General features: G+C 43.9%; 1 protein-coding gene across 16 annotated transcripts in view; it reads right to left on the minus strand.

Annotated features, from left to right (window-relative positions):
• LOC135198512 (discs large homolog 1-like protein) overlaps nucleotides 1-22056 on the minus strand; it is a 754910-nt gene extending 732854 nt beyond the window's left edge. For 8 of the 16 annotated variants that reach the window (XM_064226154.1, XM_064226164.1, XM_064226161.1 and 5 more), the window contains exon 1: nucleotides 19924-22056. In XM_064226154.1, the coding sequence (XP_064082224.1) occupies nucleotides 19924-21087 (1164 nt within the window). In that variant the 5' untranslated portion in view covers nucleotides 21088-22056. The remainder of the gene's footprint in view (nucleotides 1-19923) is intronic. The other 8 variants (XM_064226167.1, XM_064226168.1, XM_064226166.1 and 5 more) reach the window with 1 other exon arrangement.
• Between the last annotated feature and the right edge of the window lie 1342 nt (nucleotides 22057-23398).

Here is a 23398-nt window from a genome sequence, read left to right on the forward strand (position 1 = left end):
TGCACCACTGCATCTACAGAAGGCATAAGCACTGTGCATCACGGCATCTACACAGAAGCACTAAGCACTGTTGCATCACGGCATCTAGAGAGAATGCATAAGCACTGTTGCATCACGGCATCTACACAGAATGCATAAGCACTGTTGCATCACGGCATCTACACAGAATGCATAAGCACTGTTGCATCACGGCATCTACACAGAATGCATAAGCACTGGTTTTTTGTTTGCATCAAGGAATTAGAGAGGAATGCATAAGCACTTGTTGCATCACGGCATCTAGGCGAGAATGCACAAGCACTGTTGCATCACGGCACATCTAGAGAGAATGTTATAAGCACTGTTGCATCACGGCATCTACACAGAATGAACAAGCACTGTTGCACCATGGCATCTAGGAGAGAATGCACAAAGCACTGTTGCATCACGGCATCATAGAGAGAATGCACAAGCACTGTTGCATCACGGCATCTAGAGAGAATGCATAAGCACTGTTGCATCACGGCATCTACACAGAATGCATAAGCACTGTTGCATCACGGCATCTAGAGAGAATGCATAAGCACTGTTGCATCACGGCATCTACACAGAATGCATAAGCACTGTTGCATCAGGCATTCCACAGAATGACAAGCCACTGTTGCATACGGCATCTACACAGAATGCCATAAGCACTGTTGCACACGGCATATACAACAGAAGCATAAGCATGTGGCATCACGGGCATCTACACAGAATGCATAAGCACTGTTGCATCACGGGCATCTACACAGAAATGCATAAGCAACCGTGCATCACGGGCATCTAGAAGAGAATGCATAAGCACTGTTGCATCACGGCATCTAGAGAGAATAACAATAAGCACTATTGCATCACGGAATCTACACAGAATTGCATAAAAGCACTGTTGCACCACAGAATGATAACACTGAATGGCAGAGCACTGTTGCACCACGGCAAATCGCTAGAGGCATGCAATAAAACCTGTTGCATCACGGCATCTAGAGAGAATGCATAAGCACTGTTGCATCACGGCATCTAGAGAAAGAATGGCATAAGCACCTGTTGCAGCATGCATCTTACAGAGAATGCATAAGCACTGTTGCACCACGGTATCTAGAGAGAATGCATAAGCACTGTTGCATCACGGCATCTACAGAGAATGCATAAGCACTGTTGCACCACGGCATCTAGAGAGAATGCATAAGCACTGTTGCATCACGGCATCTAGAGAGAATGCATAAGCACTATTGCATCACAGGCATCTAGAGAGAATGCATAAGCACTGTTGAATCACGGCATCTAGAGAGAATGCATAAGCACTATTGCATCACGGCATCTAGAGAGAATGCATAAGCACTGTTGCACCACAGCATCTACAGAGAATGCATAAGCACTGTTGCACCACGGCATCTAGAGAGAATGCATAAGCACTGTTGCATCACGGCATCTAGAGAGAATGCATAAGCACTATTGCATCACGGCATCTAGAGAGAATGCATAAGCACTGTTGAATCACGGCATCTAGAGAGAATGCATAAGCACTGTTGCATCACGGCATCTAGAGAGAATGCATAAGCACTATTGCATCACGGCATCTAGAGAGAATGCATAAGCACTATTGCATCACGGCATCTAGAGAGAATGCATAAGCACTATTGCATCACGGCATCTAGAGAGAATGCATAAGCACTATTGCATCACGGCATCTACACAGATTACATAAGCACTGTTGCATCACGGCATCTAGAGAGAATGCACAAGCACTGCTGCACCACGGCATCTAGAGAGAATGCATAAGCACTATTGCATCACGGCATCTAGAGAGAATGCACAAGCACTATTGCATCACGGCATCTACAGAGATTACATAAGCACTATTGCATCACGGCATCTAGAGAGAATGCACAAGCACTATTGCATCACGGCATCTAGAGAGAATGCATAAGCACTATTGCATCACGGCATCTACACAGATTACATAAGCACTATTGCATCACGGCATCTAGAGAGAATGCACAAGCACTATTGCATCACGGCATCTAGAGAGAATGCATAAGCACTATTGCATCACGGCATCTAGAGAGAATGCATAAGCACTATTCCACACGGCATCTAGAAGAGGAACGCATAAGACATTGCAATCACGGCATCTAGAGAGAATTGGACAAGCACTATGGCCATCCGGCATTCTAGAGAGAATGCACAAGCACTTGTTTGCATCACGGCAATCTTAGAGAGAATGCACAAGCCACTGTTCAATCACGGATCTAGAGAGAATGCACAAGCACGTTGCATTTTCACGGCATCTAGATGAGAATGCACAAGGCACTGTTGCATCACGGCATCTAGAGAAGAAGACACAAGCACGTTGCATCAACGCATCTAGAAGAGCATTTGCACAAGCACGTTGATCACGGCATCCTAGAGAGAATGCACAAGGCACTGTTGCCAGCCCGGCATCTAAAGAGACGGCACAAGCACTGTTGCACCACGCATCTAGAAAAGAGAATGCCAACAAGCACTTTGTTGCAGCACGGCATCTAGAGAGAATGCATAAGGCACTGTTGCACCACGGCATCTAGAGAGAAATGCATAAAGGCACTGTTGCATCACGGCATCTAGAGGAGAATGCATAAGCCACTGTTGCAACCGGCATCATGAGAGGAATGCAATAAGCACTGTGCAATCACAGCATCTACACAGAATTGCCATAAGCACTGTGTCTTGCATTCAACGGCATATAGAGAGAATGCAATAAGCAACTGTTGCATCAACGGCCATCCTAGAGGGACAATTGCATAAGCACTGGTGCAATCACGGCATCTAGAGAGAATGGCATAAAGCACTGTTGCAATCACGGCCATCAACACAGAATGCAGAAGCACTGTTGCATCCATGGCATTACACAGAATGATAAGCACTGTTGCATCAACGGCATCTAGAAGGAAATGCACTAAGGCACTGTTGCATTCACGGCATCTACAACAGAAAGGCATAAGCACTGTGCAATCACGGCATCTACACAGAATTGCATAAGCACTGGTTGCACCACGGCATCTACACAGAATGGCATAAGCCACGTTGCATCACGGCATCTCAAGATGCATAAGGCACTGTTGCATTCACGGCATCTACACAGAATGCAAATAAGCCACTGTTGCCTCACGGATCTACACAGGAATGCAGAAGCACTGTCATGCCTCAACGGCATCTACACAGAATGGCATAAGCACTGTTGATCACGGCATCTACATCAGAATGCATAAGCACTTGTTGATCACGGCACTACACAGAAGCATAAGCACTGTGCATAACGGCATCTAGAGAGAATGCTAAGCACTGTCTGCCATCACGGCATCTAGAGAGAATACATAAGCACTATTGCATCACGGCATCACACAGAAGGCCATAAGGCCACTGTTGAACACACAGCATCACACAGAATGCATAAGCACTGTGCACCACGGAATCTTAGAGAGAATCATAAAACACTGTTGCATCACGGCATCTAGAGAGAATGCATAAGCACTGTGCTCACGGCCATCTAGAGGAAGCATAAGCACTGTGCATCATTGGCATCTAAAGAGGAATGCATAAGCACGTTTCACACGGTATCTAGCGAGAATGCATAAGCACTGTTGCATCACGGCATACTACAGGAGAAGCATAAGCACTGTGACACACGGCATCTAGAGAGAATGCATAAGCACTGTTGCAATCACGGCATCTAGAGAGAATGCAGAAGCAGCTATTGCATCAGGAATCTAGAAGAGAATGCATAAGCAATGTTGAATCACGGCATCTAGAGAGAAGCATAAGCCACTATGCATCACGGCTCTAGAGAGGAATGCATAAGCACTGTTGAACCACAGCATCTACAGGATGCATAAGCACTGTTTGCACCACGGGCATCTTAAGAGAGAACATGCATAAAGACGTTGCATCCACGGCATCTAGAGAGAATGCAAAAATAAGCACTATTGAATCACGCATCTAGAGAGAATGCATAAGCATGTTGAAATCACGGCATCAGAGAGAGCATAAGCACTGTGGCATCACGGCACTAGAGAGAATGCAATAAAGCACTAGGCATCAACGGCCCATCTAGAGAGAATGCATAAGCACATTGCACTCACGGCATCCGAAGAGAATGCATAAGGCACTATTGAACACGGCTCTAGAGAGAATGCATAAGCACTATTGCATCACGGCATTACACATATTAACATAAGCACTGTTGCACACGGCATCTAGAGAGAACATGCACAAGCACTAGCTTGCATCACGGGCATCTCATAGATAAGCATAAGCACTATTGATCACGGCATCTACGCGGATTACATAGCACTATTGTTCACGGAATCCAGAGAGAAATCACAAGCACTATTGTCATCACGGCATTCTAGAGAAGAATGCATAACACTATTGCATCACGGCATCTAGAGAGAATGCATAAGCACTATTCCACACGGCATCTAGAGAGAATGCATAAGCACTATTGCATCACGGCATCTAGAGAGAATGCACAAGCACTATTGCATCACGGCATCTAGAGAGAATGCATAAGCACTATTGTTGGCATCACGGCATCCTAGACGAGAATGCATAAGCACTGTTGCATCACGGCATCTAGAGAGAATGCACAAGCACTGTTGCATCACGGCATCTAGAGAGAATGCACAAGCACTGTTGCATCACGGCATCTAGAGAGAATGCACAAGCACTGTTGCATCACGGCATCTAGAGAGAATGCATAAGCACTGTTGGCATCAGGGAATCTAGGGCATCTAAGAGAATTGCACAAGCACTGTTGCATCACGCATCTAAAAGAGAATGCACAAGCACTGTTGCATCACGGCATCTAGAGAGAATGCACAAGCACTGTTGCATCACGGCATCTAGAGAGAATGCATAAGCACTGTTGCACCACGGCATCTAGAGAGAATGCATAAGCACTGTTGCATCACGGCATCTAGAGAGAATGCATAAGCACTGTTGCACCACGGCATCTAGAGAGAATGGCATAGCACTGTGCACCACGGCATCTAGAGAGAATGCATAAGCACTATTCCATCACGGGCATCTAGAGAGAATGCACAAGCACTGTTGCATCACTTGGGCTCTAGAGAGAATGAACAAAGCACTGTTGCATCACTCGGATCATAGAGCAGAATATATAATCACTGTTGCACCACGGCATCTAGAGAGAATGCATAAGCACTGTTGCATCACGGCATCTAGAGAGAATGCATAAGCACTGTTGCACCACGGCATCTAGAGAGAATGCATAAGCCACTATGCATCACGGAGGGCATCTAGAGAGAAGCATAAGCACTGTTGCATCACGCATCTAGAGAGAATGCACAAGCACTGCTGCATCACGGGCATCTAGAGAGAATGCACAAGCACGTTTGCATCACGGCATCTAGAGAGAATGCCCAGCAAGGCACTGTTGCATCACGGCATCTAGAGAAATGCACAAGCACTGTTGCATCACGGCATCTAGAAGAGAATGCACAAGCACTATTGCATCACGGCATCTAGAGAGAATGCACAAGCACTGCTGCACCACGGCATCTAGAGAGAATGCATAAGCACTATTGCATCACGGCATCTAGAGAGAATGCACAAGCACTATTGCATCACGGCATCTAGAGAGAAATGCAAATAAGCACTATTGCATCACGGCATCTAGAGAGAATCACAAGCACTGGTGCACACCGCATCTAGAGAGAATGCATAAGCACTATTTGCATCACGGCATCTAGAGAGAATGCACAGCACTGTTGCATCACGGCATTTTCTAGAGAGAATGCACAAGCACTGTTGCATCACGGGGCATCTAAGAGAGAATGCACAAGCACTGTTGCATCACGGCATCTAGAGAGAATGCACAAGCACTATTGCACACGGCATCTAGAGAGAATGCATAAGCACTATTGCATCACGGCATCTAGAGAGAATGCACAAGCACTGCTGCATCACGGCATCTAGAGAGAATGCACAAGCACTGTTGCATCACGGCATCTAGAGAGAATGCATAAACACTAACTACAGAACTAGACCTTGAGACAGCTAATAATAATGGATGTTTCCGGTTGAAATACGGCTAGTGGAAGGAAGATGGCCAAACAGGATGGCTCAAGTGCACCTCACGTGGGGTACTGTAGGCATTACTTTGGGATCTTTGCAGCGCTCTTTAAGCCCCCCGCTGCAACCACTTTGATTCTTCTTACTGTAACCCAGTTCATATTCCCTCTCTTCAATCTCAACTTTCTTGTTTCTTGGCGTAGCTGCTTCGAGGTTTTCCTCCTGTTACATCCTGCAAATTCAGCGGTGAATGACCTCATAGGTCCCAGGCGTTGGCTACGCCTTTGGCCTAGATCCTACATTCAATCTATTATTACCAGTCTTAGGAAAAAGGAAAACCACCACTACGAGCAGTCATGTCCGGAAAGCTTGACAGTGGTTCCTGGAATGGGAATGTCTTCTTCCAGTCTAAAATTCCAGTCATAAACTAACATTCAGAGAAAGCTTGACAGTGGTTCCTGGAATGTCTACTTCCAGCTATGAAATTAATATTCAGATAATGGTAAAATTCCCCGAGGACGCATTATTAAACATTAATTACTGGCAGCAACAGATAATTTACTTCCAAACACTTCGCAAAAGCCAGTTTTGGATTTTAAGAGTCACACGCCACTGAATACTCCAGTTACGCCAGTTATAGATATGTTCTTGATATTCCTTAAGGCAAATAGCTACCCTTTTTTTTCATTAAGGGGTAACAAATATCTGGAAAAAAAGAGTAAAAAGAGCAGCATCATCCGTACACTGTACTTTCTTATTTCACAGATGACCAATTAAGAACTGAAAACACATCAACAAAAACTATGATATCGGTCATAAAGAAATGAGTGAGTGGAGTATGTAGCCTCCAACTCCCAGACTACGAGGTGATTTAGATTTAGCCAGCCTTGTGCTGGCACGGGCTCTCGCTCTACAGCAGCCCTTAAGTAGGCTACGATGTTAATATAAAGAATCATTATTGTCATACAACCCAAAAGCAACCAAAGTAAATCTGAAAATGCCTGGATTCTAGTCCGCGGCCAAGACTTGTTTGGGTGCAGCTCGTTAAAGCTATCAAAGGGGTCACAAGCAACGGATTGCCTGATTGCTCCTTGTTTGCAACACTATCTGCCATGATCTTGCTTGCTCTTTCAAGAAGCAAGTTGCTTTACTGAAGGCACTTATAAATTATTCGCTGCAAAAAAATGACAAAAATAAAACCATAAAAAATGACGCCTTTAGCAGAAAGGATCAGAGGCACTTTTATACTGGGTATTGGGATATGTCCGCTTTCATATCCCTTGACAATGGCGTAGGAAAACAAGCAAGATTCACTCCACTCAAGTTTGGGAATATCCTTTGATTACGGATGGCTGCCACAGAAACGTTCTCAACATTCAAATCCATCCGGGATGCATACTCCCGAAACGTATACTGGTATTGCACAGGCCACATCCGATCCGGGATTGATATCACACACTGATAAAGCCGGAAAAAAAATAGTTCTGTCGATTATAGTATCTGGATATATAAGCTGAACGTAAAACCCCACCCGAAATATAAAAATTATATCTACAGGCATTGCCACCCTTTATCCAGTTTTGATTTTTACCACAATAATAATAGAGATGTAAAAGTACTATCACCGTAGGTCCTGCGAGCCGTAAAAGGAGACTAAAAGGACAGCTGCTACCTTGCAGTCTTATTGTTTTAATAAACAGATAGGCCTACCGCCATTAACTGTGGGAGCTGCTACCTTGCAGTCTTACTTTTCAGTAAAAGGCTGGGCCCACCGCCAATAACTGTGGAAACTGCCTCCTTACAGTCTTACTTTTTATTAAAAGGCTAGGCCCACCGCCATTAATTGTGGAAACTGCTGCCTTTCAGGTGGACTTTACAATAAAAGGCTGGGCCCACCGCCTTTAACTGTTGAAACTGCTGCCTTGCAGTTTTAAGATTTAGTAAAAGGCTAGGCCCACCGCCATTAACTGTGGAAACTGCCTCCTTGCAGTCTTACCTTTTATAAAGTAAAAGGCTGGACCCACCGCCAATAACTGTGGAAACTGCTACCTTGCAGTCTTACCTTTTATAAATTAAAAGGCTGGACCCACCGCCACTAACTGTCGAAACTACTACCTTGCAGTCATACCTTTTAGTAAAAGGCTGTGCCCACTGCCAATAACTGTGGGAACTGCTACCTTGCAGTCTTACCTTTTAGTAAAGAAACTGCTACCTTGCAGTCTTACTTTTTAGTAAAAGGCTGGGCCCTTACCGCAATACTTGTTGGAAACTGCTACTTGCCCAGTCTTACTTTTTTAGTAAAAGGCTGGGCCCCACGCCAATACCTTGGAAACTGCTACCTTGCAGTCTTACTTTTTAGTAAAGAAATTGCTACCTTGCAGTCTTACTTTTTAGTAAAAGGCTGGGCCCACCGCCATTAACTGTGGAAATTGCTGCCATGCAGTCTTACTTTTTAGTAAAAGGCTGGGCCCACCGCCTAACTGTGAAACACTGCTAAAGCCTTGCAGTCTTACTTTTTAGTAAAAGGCTGGGCCCACCGCCAATAACTGTGGAAACTGCTACCTTGCAGTCTTACTTTTTAGTAAAAGGCTGGGCCCACCGCCAATAACTGTGGAAACTGCTACCTTGCAGTCTTACTTTTTAGTAAAAGGCTGGGCTCACCGATATTAACTATGGAAACTGCTACCTTGCAGTCTTACTTTTTAGTAAAAGGCTGGGCCCACCGCCATTAACAGTGGAAATTGCTGCCATGCAGTCTTACTTTTTAGTAAAAGGCTGGGATCACCGCCAATAACTGTGGAAACTGCCTTACAGTCTTACATTTTAGTAAAAGGCTGGGCCCACCGCCAATAACTGTGGAAACTGCCTTGCAGTCTTACTTTTCAGAAAAAGGCTGGGCCCACCGCCATAACTGGAAACCTGCTGCCTTGCAAGTCTTCTTTTTAAGTACAGGCTGGAACCCACCGCCAATAACTGTGGAAACTGCCTTTACATTGCCGTCTTACCTTTTTAGTAAAAGGCTGGGACCACACTTTTGCGCAATAACTGTGGAAAATCTGCTTTTTGGCCCTTTGCAGTCCCTTACCTTTTTAGTAAAACAAGCTGGAACCCACCGCAATAAACTGTGGGAAACTGCTACCTTGCAGTTTACTTTTTTTCGTAAAAGGCCTTTTTGGACCCACCGCCAATAAAACTGGTGGAAACTGGGCTGGCCTTGCCAGTCCCTTACTTTTTAGTAAAAGGCCTGGAACCCACCGCCAATTAACTGTGGAAACTGCTTGCCTTGCAGTCCCTTACTTTTTCAGTAAAAGGCTGGGACCCACCTGCCAATGAACTGTGGGAAACTGCTGCCTTGCAGTCTTACTTTTTAGTAAAAGGCTGGGCCCACCGCCAATAACTGTGGAAACTGCTACCTTGCAGTTTTACTTTTTAGTAAAAGGCTGGACCCACCGCCAATAACTGTGGAAACTGCTGCCTTGCAGTCTTACTTTTTAGTAAAAGGCTGGACCCACCGCCAATAACTGTGGAAACTGCTGCCTTGCAGTTCACTTTTTATTTTAAAAGGAAAACTGGGACCCCGCCAATAACTGTGGAAACTGCTCGCCTTGCAGTCTTACTTTTTGTAGTAAAAGGCGTTGGGACCCCACCGCCAATAACTGTGGAAAACTGGGCTAAACCTTGCAGTTTTACTTTTTAGTAAAAGGCGGACCCCACGCCAATTTTAAACTTTTGGGAAAACTGCTGCCTTGCAAAAGGTCTTACTTTTTAGGGTAAAAGGCCCTGGACCCACGCCAATAAAGGTGTGGAAAACTGCTGCCTTGCAGGTTTTCGTACGTTTTAGGTAAAAAGGCCTGGACCCACCTGCCAATAACTGTGGGAAAACTTGCTTGCCTTGCAGTTTTCGTACTTTTTAGGAATAAAAAGGGTGGCCCACGCAATAACTGGTGGATAACCGGCTACCTTGCCAAGTTTTAACTTTTTAGTAAAAGGCTGGAAACCCCCCACCGCCCAAATAACTGTGGAAAACTGTACCTTGCCAGTTTTACTTTTGAGATAAAAGGCTGGACCCACCGCCAATAACGTGGAAACTGGCTAAAACCTTGCAGTTTTACTTTTAGTAAAAGCCTTGGACCCACCGCCAATTTAACTTTTGTGGAAAACTGCTACCTTGCAAAGTTTTATCTTTTAGGGTAAAAGCCCTGGAACCACCGCCAATAAAACTGTGGAAACTGCCTAACTTGCATGTTTACTTTTTAGTAAAAAGCTTTGGGCCCACGCCAAAAAGAACTGTGGAAACGGCCTTGCAGTTTACCTTTTCAGAAAACCGGCTAAGGCTCTCAAACCGCAATAACTGTGGGAAAACTGCTGCTTTGCAGTCTTACTTTTTAGTTAAAAGGCTGGGCACCACCGCCAATAACTTGTGGAAAACTGGCTGCCCTAGGCAGTTCTTACTTTTTGAGTTTTAGATAAAAGGCTGGGAACCCACCGACCAATAACTGGGTGGAAACTGCTACCTTGCAAGTCTTACCTTTTAGTAAAAGGCCTGGGGACCCACTTGCCCAATAATGTGGAAACTGCTGACCTTGCAGTCTTCACTTTTTAGTAAAAAGGCTGGATCCCACCGGCCAACTTAACTGTGGAAAACTGGCCTAACCTTGCAGTCTTACCTTTTAGTCAAAACGGCTGGGAACCACTGCCAATTTAAACTGTGGAAAGGAACTGCTGGCCTTGGCAGTCTTAACGTTTTTAGTCTAAAAGGCTGGAACCCACCGCCAATAACTGTGGAAAACTGGCTGCCGTTGCAGTCTTACCTTTTCGTAAAAGGGGGGGCGGGACCCACTGCCCAATAACTGTGGAAACTGCTGACCTTGCAGTCTTACCTTTCTTTTTTAGTAAAACGGCTGGGGACCCCACTGCCAACTAACTGTGGAAACATGCTGCCCTGGCAGGTCTTTACCTTTAGTAAAAAGGCTGGGGAGCCCCACTGCCAATAAACTGTGGAAAACTGGAAAACTGCTGCCATTGCAGTCTTACCTTTTGTAGTAAAAAGCTGGGACCCACGTGCCAATTACTGTGGAAACTGCTTGCTGCAGTCTACCTTTTAGTAAAAGGCTGGGACCCACCGCCAATATCTGTGAAAATCGCTACCTTGTGCAGTCTTACTTTGTAGTAAAAAGGCTGGGCTCCCCGATATTAACCATGAAACTGCTGCCTTGCAGTCAATTACTTTTTAGAAAAGGCTGGGCCAAATAACAAAGAACTGTGGAAACCCTGGCTACTTGCAAGTACAAAATAGTGAAAACGGGCTACCTGCCAAGGTCGTACCTTTTAGCAAAAGGCTGGGCTCACCGATATTAACTATGGAAACTGCTACCTTGCAGTCTTACTTTTTAGTAAAAGGCTGGGCTCACCGTCAATAACTGTGGAAACTGCTACCTTGCAGTCTACTTTTTTAGTAAAAGGCTGGGCACACCGATATTAACTATGGAAAACTGCTACCTTGCGGTCTTACTTTTTAGTAAAAGGCTGGGCCCACCGTTCATTGAACGTTACTGGGAAACTGCTACCGTTGCAGTCTTACTTTTTGTTTAGTTAAAAGGCTGGGACCACTGCCAATAAACTGGTGGAAACTGCTACCTTGCAGTCTTACTTTTTAGTTAAAAATGTCTGGGCTCACCGAATTATTAACTATGGAAACTGCTACTTGCAGTCGTTTACTTTTTAATAAAAAGGGGGAAGGCCTGGGACCACTGACCAATAACTGGTGGAAACCTTGCATAAACTTGCAGTCTTACTTTTTAGTAAAAGGCGGTGGGACCCACTGGCCAATAACTGTGGAAACTGCTACCTTGCGTTTTACTTTTTTGTTTCAGTAAAAGGCTGGACCCGGGCCCCCGCCAATAACTGGGTGGAAACTGCTGCCTTGGCAGTTTTCTTACTTTTTAGTTAAAAGGCTGGACCCATCCGCCCAATAACTGGATGGAACTGCTTACCATTGCCAGTCTTACTTTTTAGTAAAAGGCTGGGCTCACCGCCCAATAACTGTGGAAAACTGCTGCCATTGCCAGTCTTAACTTTTTAGTAAAAGGCCTGGACCCACCGCCAATAACTGTTCTGGGAAACTGCTTACCTTGCAGTCTTACCTTTTTAGGTAAAAGGCTGGGACCCACCACTGCCTAATAACTGTGGAAACTGGCTGCCTTGCAGGTCTTAACTTTTTGTAGTAAAAAGGCTGGACCCACCGGCCAATAACTGTGGAAAACTGCTGCCCTTGCAGACTTTACCTTTTTAGTTAAAAGGCCTGGAACCACTACCACCAATAAACTGGTGGAAACTGCTGCCTAGCAGTCTTAACTTTTTGTAGTAAAAATGGCTGGGACCCCACTGCCAATAATTGTGGAAAACTGCCTGCCTTGCAGTCTTACTTTTTAGTAAAAGGCTGGATGGACCCCAACCGCCAATACATGGAAACTGCTACCGCTTTGTGCAGTCTTACCTTTTAGTAAAAGGCTAGGACCAAACTGCCAATAAACTGTGGAAAAACTGCTGCCTTGCAGTCTTACTTTTTAGTAAACAAAAGGCTGGGCCCACCACCGCCCAATAACTTGTGGAAACTGCTGCCTTGCAGTCTTAACCATTTTGTTAGTAAAAAGGCTGGGACCACTGCCAATCAAACTGGGGAAACTGGAAAAACTACCTTGCAGTCTTACCTTTTTAGCAAAAGGCTGGGCTCAACCGCTATTAACCTATGGAAACTCGCTACCGTTGCAGTCTTACTTTTTTAGTAAAATGGCTGGGCTCCCCGAATTAATTAACCATGGAAACTGCTTACCTTCGCAGTCTTACTTTTAGTAAAAGGCTGGGCTCACCGATCTTGAACTATTGGAAAACTACTGCTAACCTTCCCAGTCTTACTTTTTAGTAAAAGGCTGGGACTCAGCGCCCAATAACTGGTGGGAAACTGCTACCTTGCAGTCTACTTTTTAGATAAAAGGCTGGGCCCACCGATATAAACTATGGAAACCTGCTTACCTTCCCAGTTCTTACTTTTTAGTAAAAGGTTGGGCCCGCCCTGCCCAATAACCTGGGTGAAAACTAACGGCTCAACCTTGCAGTCTTTACCTTTTAGTAAAAGGCTGGGCTCCAACCTCCGCATATTAAACTTATGGAAACTGACTACCGCTTCCAGTCTTACCTTTTTCAGTAAAAGGTCTGGGCTCCAGGACCAATAACCTGTGGAAACTGCTACCTTGGCAGTCTTTACTTTTTAGTAAAAAGGCGTTGGGCCCCACCGATAGTTAACCTAAATGGTAAACTTGCTACCTTGCAGTCTTACTTTTTAGTAAAGGCTGGGAATCCCCCCGCCGGCCATAACTGTGGAAACTGGCTGCCTTGGCAGTCTGACTTTTTTTAAAAGTAAAACAAGGCTTTGGGCCTCTCGGGCCGGTCAATAACTGGTGGAAACTGTTATGCCTTGCAGTTTTTACCACTTTTTAGTAAACAGGTTGGGGGGCCCCACTGCCAGTTAACTCTGTGGAAACTGCTACCCTTGCAGTCTTAGCCTTTTAAGGCAAAAGGCCTTGGGCTCACCGATATTAACTTGGAAACTGGAACTGCTACCTTCCCAGGTCTTTACTTTTTTTAGCAAAATAGGTTGGGCTCAGCGCCAATCAACTGTTGGAAACTGCTACCTTTGGCAGTCTTACTTTTTTTAGTAAAAGGTCTTGGCCCACCCGGGAGATATTAACTAATGGAAACCTGGCTACCACGTTGCAGGTCTTACTTTTTTTTTAGTTAAAAAGACTGGGCTTCAACTCGACCCGCCTAACTAACTGATGGAAACTGACCTGCTTGGCCTGTTTTATTTCCTTTTAGTTACAAGGCGGGGCTCAACCGCCAATAAAAAACTGGGTGAAAACTGGCTTGAACCTTGGCCATTCTTACTGGTTTTAGGTAAAAGGACTGGGAACCCTCGGCCAATAACGGGTGGAAAACCTTGCTACTTGGCATTCACTTTACTTTTTGTTTTAAAGGTTTTGGGCCATTTTTTCCGCCAATAAAAACTGGTGGAAACTTCTGGGCCTTGCGTCTTACCCCCCTTTTTAAGTAAAAGTGTGGGCCCACTCGCCAAATAACTGTTGGAAAACTGCTGCCTTTGGCGTTCTTACTTTTTAATTTAGTAAAAAGGGCTGGGCCCTCCTCCGCCAATAATCTGGTTGGAAACCTTGCTGCCCTTGTATTCCTTGCCTTTTTAGCGGCTTGGGGATTATTTTTTCACCTGGCAATAAAAGTGTGGGAAACTTGCTGGCCTTGCCATCCTTACCCCCCCCTTTTTAAAGTTAAAAGGGTGGCCCCACCCCATTTAACTGTGGAAACTGCTCTGCCTTGCAGTCCCTTAGCTTTTTTAGGTAAAAAAAAGGCTGGGATCCCCCAACACCGGCCAATCAACTGTGGAAACTGCTGCCGTTGCAGTCATTCTTTTTAGTTTTTAAAAGGAACTGGGCTCGGGCCGTCAATAACTATGGGAACTGCTACCTTGCCAAGTTTTAAAAACCTTTTAGTAAAAGGTTGGCCCAAAACTGCCAATAACTGTGGAAACTTGCTGCCTTGCAGTCTGACCTTTTTATTGTAAAAGGGCTGGGCCTCAAAAACCCGCCATTAACTTAACTGTGGAAACTGCTTGCCTTGCCAGTCTTAACTTTTTTTAGTAAAGAGGCTTGGGATCACCGCCATAACCTGTGGAAAACTGCTGGCTTGCAAAGTTTTACCTTTTTCGTAAAAGGCCTTGGGCTCAGTCCGATATTAACTTTTTAGGGAAACTGCTAGTTCCAATCTTACTTTTTTAGGTAAAGGCTGGGCTCGCCGCAATAACTGTGGAAAAGCTTGCTGCCCTTGGCAGTTTTTCTTACCTTTTTAGTAAAAAGGCTTTGGGCCCCCACTGCCAATAACTGTGGAAACTTGCTGCCTTGCAGTCCTTAAGCTTTTTAGTAAAATGGCTGGGCTCCACCAGATAATTAACTGTGGAAAACTGGCTGCCTTGACCACAGTCTTACTTTTTTAGTAAAAGGGTTGGCCCAAAACCGGTTATTCCTGGTGGAAAATGCCTACCTTGCCAGTCTTACTTTTTAGAAAAGGCCTTGGGATCACCGCCATAACTTGGTGGAAACTGCTTGCCTTGCAGTGTTTAACCCTTTTTAAGTAAAATGGCTGGGCCTCGCTCGTGTCAATTAACAACTATGGGAACTTGCTACCCTTGCCAGTTTTTAACCTTTTAGTTAAAAGGCTTTGGGCCCACTGCCAATAAACTGGCTGGGAAACTGCTACCTTGCCAAGTCTTAGCCTTTTTAGTAAAGGCTCTGCTTTTCACCCGGAAATATTAACTATGGAAACTGCTTGCCTTTGCCAGTCTTACTTTTTTAAAAGTAAAAAGGCTGGGATCCCCAACCGCCAATAAAACTGTGGAAACACTGCTGCCTTGCAGTTTTACCTTTAGTTTTTAAGGCTGGGCTCACGGGATATTAGCCATGGAAACCCTGCTAACCGCCTTTGCCAAGTCCTTTAAACTTTTTAGTAAAGGCGGAAATCTCCGCCATAATTGGAAACCTTGCTACCTGGCAGTTCTTACCTTTTTAGTAAAAGGGCTGGGCTTCCACCGCCTATTTACCTATGGAAACTGCCTACCTTCCCAAAGTCTTACTTTGTTAGGTAAAAGGCTGGGCTCACCGCCAATAACCTTGTGGAAACTTGCATGCCTTTTGCGGTTTTTTTGCATAAAAAGGCTTTTTAGGTAAAAGGCTGGGCGGCTCACCGACCAATAACTGTGGAAACTGCTGCCTTGCAGTCATTGACTTTTTAGTAAACAAGGCTTGGGTGCCCTCCGCCTTCAATTAAACTATGGAAACCTGCTACCCTTGTCAGTTTAACCTTTTAGTTTTTAAGTAAGGCTTGGGATCCCACCTGCCAATAACTGGTGGGAAAACTGCTGCCTTGCAGTTTTACCTTTTAGTAAAAGGCTTGGGCTCACTGCCAATAAACTGTGGAAACTGCTGCTTGCAGTCATACTTTTTAGTAAAAGGCTGGGTGGCTCACCGCCAATAACCTGTGGAAACTGTTCTACCTTGCAGTCTTACTTTTTAGTAAACGGTCTGGGCTCAAAAACAGCGCCAATAACTGTGGAAACTTGCTACCTTTGCATGTCGTTACTTTTTAAGTAAAGGCTGGGCTCACCGCCAAATAACTATGGAAACTGCTACTTCCAGTCTTACTTTTTAAGTAAAAGGCTGGGGTAAGCGCCAATAACTGTGGAAACTGCTACTTGCGGCGGTCTTACTTTTTAGTAAAAGGCTTGGGCTTCGACCGCCATTTTTTAACTATGGAAACTGAAAACTTGCTACCTTCCAGGGTCTTACTTTTTTAAGTAACCAGGGCTGGGCTAAACACCGCCATACACTATGGAAACTGCTACCTTCCAGTCCTTACTTTTTAGTAAAAAAGGCTGGGCTCGCCAAAACGGCCATAAACTGGTGAAACTGCTGCCATGTTGCCAGTCTTACTTTTAGTAAAATCCTGGAAGGGCTCACTGGGCCAATAACCTGTGAACCTGCTACCTTGCCAGTCCCTTACTTTTAGTAAAAAGGTGGACCCAACCGCCAATAACTGGAACTGCTTGCCTTCAGCTTAACTTTTTAAGTAAAAAGGGTGGGCCCAAACCGCCAATACTGTGGAAACCTGCTGCCTTGCAGTCTTACTTTTTAGGAAAAAAGCTGGGCTCACTCGCCATCAACTGGTGGGAAACTGCTGCCTTGCAGTCCTACTTTTTTAGAAAAAAGGGCTGGCCCACCGCCATAAATGTGGAAACTGCTGCCTTGTAGTCTTACTTTTTAGAAAAAAGGCTGGCCCACCGCCAATGACTTGTGGAAACTGCTGCCTTGTAGGCTTAAACTTTTTTAGTTAAAAGGGTGGACCGACCGCCAATAACTGTGGAAACTGCTGCCATTGCAGTCTTATTTTAGGTAAAAAGGCTTTTGGCTAAAACCGGGGATATTAACTATGGGAAACCCTGCTTTACCTTCCAGTCCTTAACTTTTTAAGTAAAAGGCGGGATCCCCGACAATAACGGTGGAAACTGCGCCTTGCAAGTTTTACCTTTTAGTAAAAGGCTTGGGCCGCACCGATATTAACTATGGAAACTGCTAACCTTCCAGTCTTACTTTTTAGTAAAAGGCTGGGAAAAGGCCACCGCCAATAACTGGGTGGAAACTGCTTAACCCCTGGCAGTCTTAACCTTTTAGTAAAAGGCTGGGTCACCGAAATATTAACTATGGAAACTGTACCTTCCAGTCTACTTTTTAGAAAAGGATGGGATCACGCCAATAACGTTTTGGGGAAAACTGCTGCCTTGCGGTCAAAATACTTTTTAGGTAAACGGTCTGGGCCCTCACCGCCAATAACCTGTGGAAACTGATTACCTTGCCAGTTCTTATTCTTTAGAAAAGGCTGGGCCCACCGATATTTAAACCTATGGAAATGCGATTTTTTCTGCAGTCTTCCCTTACCTTAGTAAAAAAGCTGGGATCACCGCCCAATATATGTGGAAACTGCTGCCTTGCAGTTTTACCTTTTAGTAAAAGGCTGGGCTCACTGCCAATAACTGTGGAACTGCTGCCTTGCAGTCATACTTTTTAGTATAAAAGGCTGGGCTCACGCCCAATAACTTGAAACTGCTACCTCCAAGTTTTACTAGTAAAAGGCTGGGCTCCGCCAATAAACTGTTGGTAACTGCTGGGCCTTGCCAAGGTCTTACTTTTTGAAAACTTTTTAATTTAAATCCTGGGCTCACCTGGCATAACTTTTGGGGAAAATGGGCTACCTTGGCAGTCTTAATTTTTAGTAAAAGGTGGGTAAGGAAACCCACCGCCACTTTTAACTGGGTGGAAACTGCTGCTTGGAAGTCTTTTAATTTTTTAAAAGGTAAAAAGGGTGGGCCCATTCCGCCAATTTTTAACCTGTGGAAAACTGGCCTTGCCGTCGCCAGTTCTTAAACTTTTTAGAAAAGGCTGGGATCACCGCCAATAACTGTGGAAACCTGCTGCCTTTGCAGTTTCTTCCCTTTTTAAGAAAAAGGACTTGGGGCCACCGCCAATAACCTGTGGAAAACTGCTGCCTTGTAGTCTTACTTTTTAGAAAAAGGGTGGGCCCACCGCCAATAACTGTGGAAACTGCTGCCTTGCAGTCCTACTTTTTAGTAAAAGGCTGGGCTCACTGCCAATAACTGTGGAAACTGCTGCCTTACAGGCTTACTTTTTAGTAAAAGGCTGGGCTCACCGCCAATAACTGTGGAAACTGCTACTTTGCAGTCTTACTTTTTAGTAAAAGGCTGGGCTCACCGCCAATAACTGTGGAAACTGCTGCCTTGCAGTCTTACTTTTTAGTAAAAGGCTGGGCTCACTGCCAATAACTGTGGAAACTGCTGCCTTGCAGTCATACTTTTTAGTAAAAGGCTGGGCTCACCGCCAATAACTGTGGAAACTGCTACCTTGCAGTCTTACTTTTTAGTAAAAGGCTCGGCTCACCGCCAATAACTGTGGAAACTGCTGTCTAGCAGGTGGACGTTTTAGTCAAAGGCTAGGCTCACCTCCAATAACTGTGGTTGATGACAGCAAGGGCATGCGGTCGTAAAAACCCCTTTGCCAAACAATAAACCACGCCTGATGTTGCAAGGAAAGGCGCATCAGGCAACCGACCCCTTAATGTAGGGATAACGGTGGGAAAGAAGAAGAATAAAATCATTATAATCCTAATATAAAATTAACACAGGATATTTGTAGTCTCTGAAAATTATCTTTTTCTCTCCTTCAGAAGATTCTATCTTTAACGCCTACTTATAAGAATTGCGCAACAAGAAAATAACAAACACACCACAGACGCCATTTAGCTTTTCACAGGTCAGAGTAATCAACAGCAAGTAGACTGTCATTTTTTGTTAACAAATTTCAGCGGAAAGTTATTTCTTTTCAAATGCAAGTGAACTGTTATTTTTTGTTCTCAAATTTCAGTGGAATGTTATTTAGTTATTTATTTATTAGGTTTTGTTTTGGTTTTCAAATGCAAGTGGACTGTTAATTTTTCGTCTCAAAGTTCAGTGGAATGTAATTTTTTTTTTCAAATGCAAGTGGACCGTTATTTTTTCTTCTTAAATTTCAGTGGAATGTTTTTCTTTTTCAAATGCAAGTGGACTGTTAATTTTTGTTCTCAAATGCAAGAGGTTTGTTAGTTTTTGTTCTAAAATGCAAATGGACTTATTTTTTTCTCAGTTGCAAGTGGACTAATTTTTTGTTCTCAAATGTAAGTGGACTGTTATCAAATCCAAGCGGTTTTTTCTTAATTTTGTTGTCTGATGCAAATGGACTGCTATTTTCTGTTGCTATGAAACATGCCTCGATCTGTGGAAGAAAAAGCACACACTCTTCTGCACTTTTACCAAATAAGTATATGTATGCATGTGCATATTAAATTTAAGTATATTGATCTATAAAAAAATATCATGATTATATATTTGTTGATTTTGTACATAAATTACATATATTGTATAATATTATGTATTAAATTGTAAAATGACCTTTAAAATGTATCTTTTCAAATAAAAGAGAAAAAAGGCATTCTATCCTTATTCGCAATTCAAAATTGGAAGATTTATACTGAACTTTAAAATATAAGTTTTCAAATAAAAGAGAGAGAAAATGCGTACTATCCTTATTCGCAATTCAAACTTGGAAGATTTATACATCTACCTTATCCTGGGGAAACCACAGGAAATGAATGGAACATTACCTTTCCTTTTCGGGAAAATTTTCTCCCGAGCTTTTGTTTCATCTGACTGAAACTCTTCGGATACACCTGGAACGACTGCCGGGCCACTTTGCCCCGCTTCTGGTGGGCGTACCTGGAATTTCTCACGACGTGGGAAGACCTCGGGGGAGGGGACATCGGGATGGTCGAAAGGGACCGGAGGGAGCCGTTCAAGGAGGCGGCCGACGCCCGAACCCTCCAGTTGTCCCGAGGCGCCGAGGCAGCCTTGCTGTTGGGATCTTTCTCAGTCGCTGACTTCGCAAGTGGTGGCGGTTTCTCGTGATGGAGCCAATTGTCCTGGTCTTTGGCCTCGGCAGTTATGACATCCGATTCGTCATTGACGTCGTCGTCGTGCCCCAAGTCCTTATGGGCATCTTCGTTTGTGTCTGTCTGATTTTCGGTTTTACTGTTACCTATTCCACCGCCATCGCATTTGCCTTTCTCTGCCACCTCGTCTACAGCGTTATCATTGGTTACTAAATGCTGAGCCTTCTCCAAATAACTGACACCTTTCCAGTAAGACTCTTCGGCGTTAGCGCTATTCTTAAACAATTCATCACGAGAAGCCGCCCCCGCTTCTAAGCTATCCAGACTTTGTTCTTGACTGTAGAATTTATTGAGAAGGCGAACACCTTTCCAGGTCGAGGGGTCAGTGCCCGAGTCGAGCGACTTCAAGCTCGAGGATTCCTTACTGTTTTGCCTTCCCTTCATCCTGATGATGAAGCTCCCCTTATTATTACAGCTGCCATCTTGGTCCTTGTCCGATGACCCGGCCTTGCCGCCGGATGACCCCTTCCCATCCAATTCGTCTTTACTGCTATGGAAGATTTTCATCTTGCCGAAAATTCGACCTCTGAGACTTTCTTTCGAATCTGAGACTGCCACGCCCGAGGGAAAATGAGACACCTTCTCGACAGTGCTGAGATCCGTCCAGCTGCTCGATCTAACGGCGGTTTCGGTTATCGGCGGCGGGGTACTGCCTCTGTCGGCCGACAAGGCCAAGTCCCGACTCGATTCCGATGGTTTCGCTCCGTTGAAGTCTTTTGCTTTGGGCTTCCTCCTGAAGGAGTTCCGTATCTTCTGGAAGTCGAGGGAGCGAGAAGCTCGCATCCCCCCTGAAGAAGGTTTGGGAGTAAAGGCATCCATTTTACAGTGGAACAGGCACCGTTTTGCAATGGACCCTCAGGTATGTGTCTATGTTCTTATATAGGTCCTACACTCAAGTGGGTCGTCTATTATTTTTCTATGAACATAAATGGATCTATAATATTTTTAGCACATACGAATAGGTCCACGAGTATTTTACTAAATCAACCTTCGAGTACTTTTTTTTAACACTCAGCATAATCGTATTGTATTTTTCTATACTCAGTAAGCCATCCTCCAGGTTTTTCAGTACACATGAATAGATCAACTAGTATCTCTACACACTTAAGAATCCCTTAGCATCTTTTTTTTTTAACTTGAATGGGATTAAACTACTTTCCTGTGCACTTCCCTTAACCATTTACTTTCCTAACCACTTACATTTTCTACGTTCTCGTATTCCTAAGTGCACACTTGCATACCAGTATGATCTGAACTTACGCTTTCAACAAAAAGATCGTATTAGAAATTCCGTTGGCCCAATAACACAGAATCTATTTGTCTGCAAAGGCCTCATAAAAAAAAGCAATAAAAAGCTTAAAAAATTGAAAACCACGACTATTACACTTCTCAGTTACGATAAAATATTCGTAATAAAGATCAAATTGAAAACCACTACGATAAAATATTGGTAATGAAGATCAATCTATATGTGTGATAACTATGAACAATTCTCTGTCTTCTAACACACCACAATAACTGCCCTTTCCGAAGTTCCCACACTCCAAAGACTTAGCACTATAGATCATAAGTGTGCTGCTAACTCACAGAAAGCCTCAGCACTTTCATTCTCTCGCACTTGTAACTCACGATAGTAAAGCACTAATGGAAGTGCATCACTCGCTTCTCGGTCACACTCTCGCGAGAACTCGCGTCAAAATACGAATTCTAACCGATCGTACAATCTGAAGTGGTCTCTGGGAGGAAGACCTGTTCCTAGAGAGTGAACCACAGTGTTCTCACTCCAACACACCACTGTCGTTGGTCGAACACTCTTAGGTCATCTGTCAACTCAGGCGGCGCCACTTCAAGCGAAGACCATGAGGGTGAACTTACGACACTAATACACTAAAACCCAAAACCTCATTCATGCAAAGAACTATTATTAAAACGCCGATGAAACGTGTGATATCTTTTCTACCAAAAAATAAGTAAAAATAAATAAAATCATGTTCGGTATGATGCGAAACTCAAAAGTACAAAAAAAAAAAGAAAAAAATCCTCAGTAATAAAAACATGTATATTTGCATAAAAATCTACAGAGCTTCGCGTTTTTTAAACAGGCCTTTCAAAATGGGTGTCTATGCACGCACATACACACAAAAACAGCGATAAGGTACAATGGATGAATGAAACGAAATAGAAATCATCAATATTCTTTCAAAACGAGCAATTTTATCTTTTACTGCATAAAGATCAAAATAGGGATGTTTTCATCTCAGCGGAGATAATACTGCCTGGTGGAATATCCACTATAAGGAGAATCGGAGAGAAGATTTGGTGTCTATGAAATCCAAAATAGGAACAATGAAACACGACGTGGCGACCCCTATGGAGAACATCCTACCTAAGAACACCTCCCCCACCCCCCACCCCCTCCTTTCCCCCAACGTGTTTCCCTTTCCTATGTGTCTTGGAACGAAGCCTTACGTCTGTTTGATGGGATCAGCTAACTTGACGATCTTGCAACAACGGAATAACCAAAAGGAACAAATATGGATGGGGTGCACAGTAATGACTGATGGGGGATGAAAGGTAATTTTCTAAACATTTGAATCTTACGCAAGAAACCCATACAAATACCTTCCCACCCACAAAACCACAGCTAAGAACCGTTAACGTCAATTCGCTCCAAAAAGACGACGATGACGCAATAGTGAATAGGACGTAAGCAGGGCGTGTCAGCACGGAGAGCAGTCGTACTTTGTGTTAATTAGTTAAGCCTGTCATTTGTTAATTAGTTAAGCCTGTCATTAACCTCCTCAAAGGTAGTCCTGCTGAAACGTCTAGGGTATCGTATTAATTATGACAGCTTGACGAGCGCTTTTCATGAAACATAAACATGAGATTCAAGAAGAATGAGGTACCTTTTATGAATAAGATTTCTCATTGATATCCTTATAACAGACAGAGTGATCATCACGACTATTTCCATAACAATCAAGGTTAAATAACTAATACTAAATAAAAATGAACAAACGAATACAGGAAGAAACTGGGGTACAACAGCCTCCTAATCAACCTGAGATTAACAAGGTTAATGACAAAGTAAAAAGGTACCTTTATAACAAGGTTATTAACTATGTAAGAA

Source organism: Macrobrachium nipponense, chromosome 22 (assembly GCF_015104395.2).
Source record: "Macrobrachium nipponense isolate FS-2020 chromosome 22, ASM1510439v2, whole genome shotgun sequence".
Taxonomy (NCBI): Eukaryota; Metazoa; Arthropoda; class Malacostraca; order Decapoda; family Palaemonidae; genus Macrobrachium; species Macrobrachium nipponense.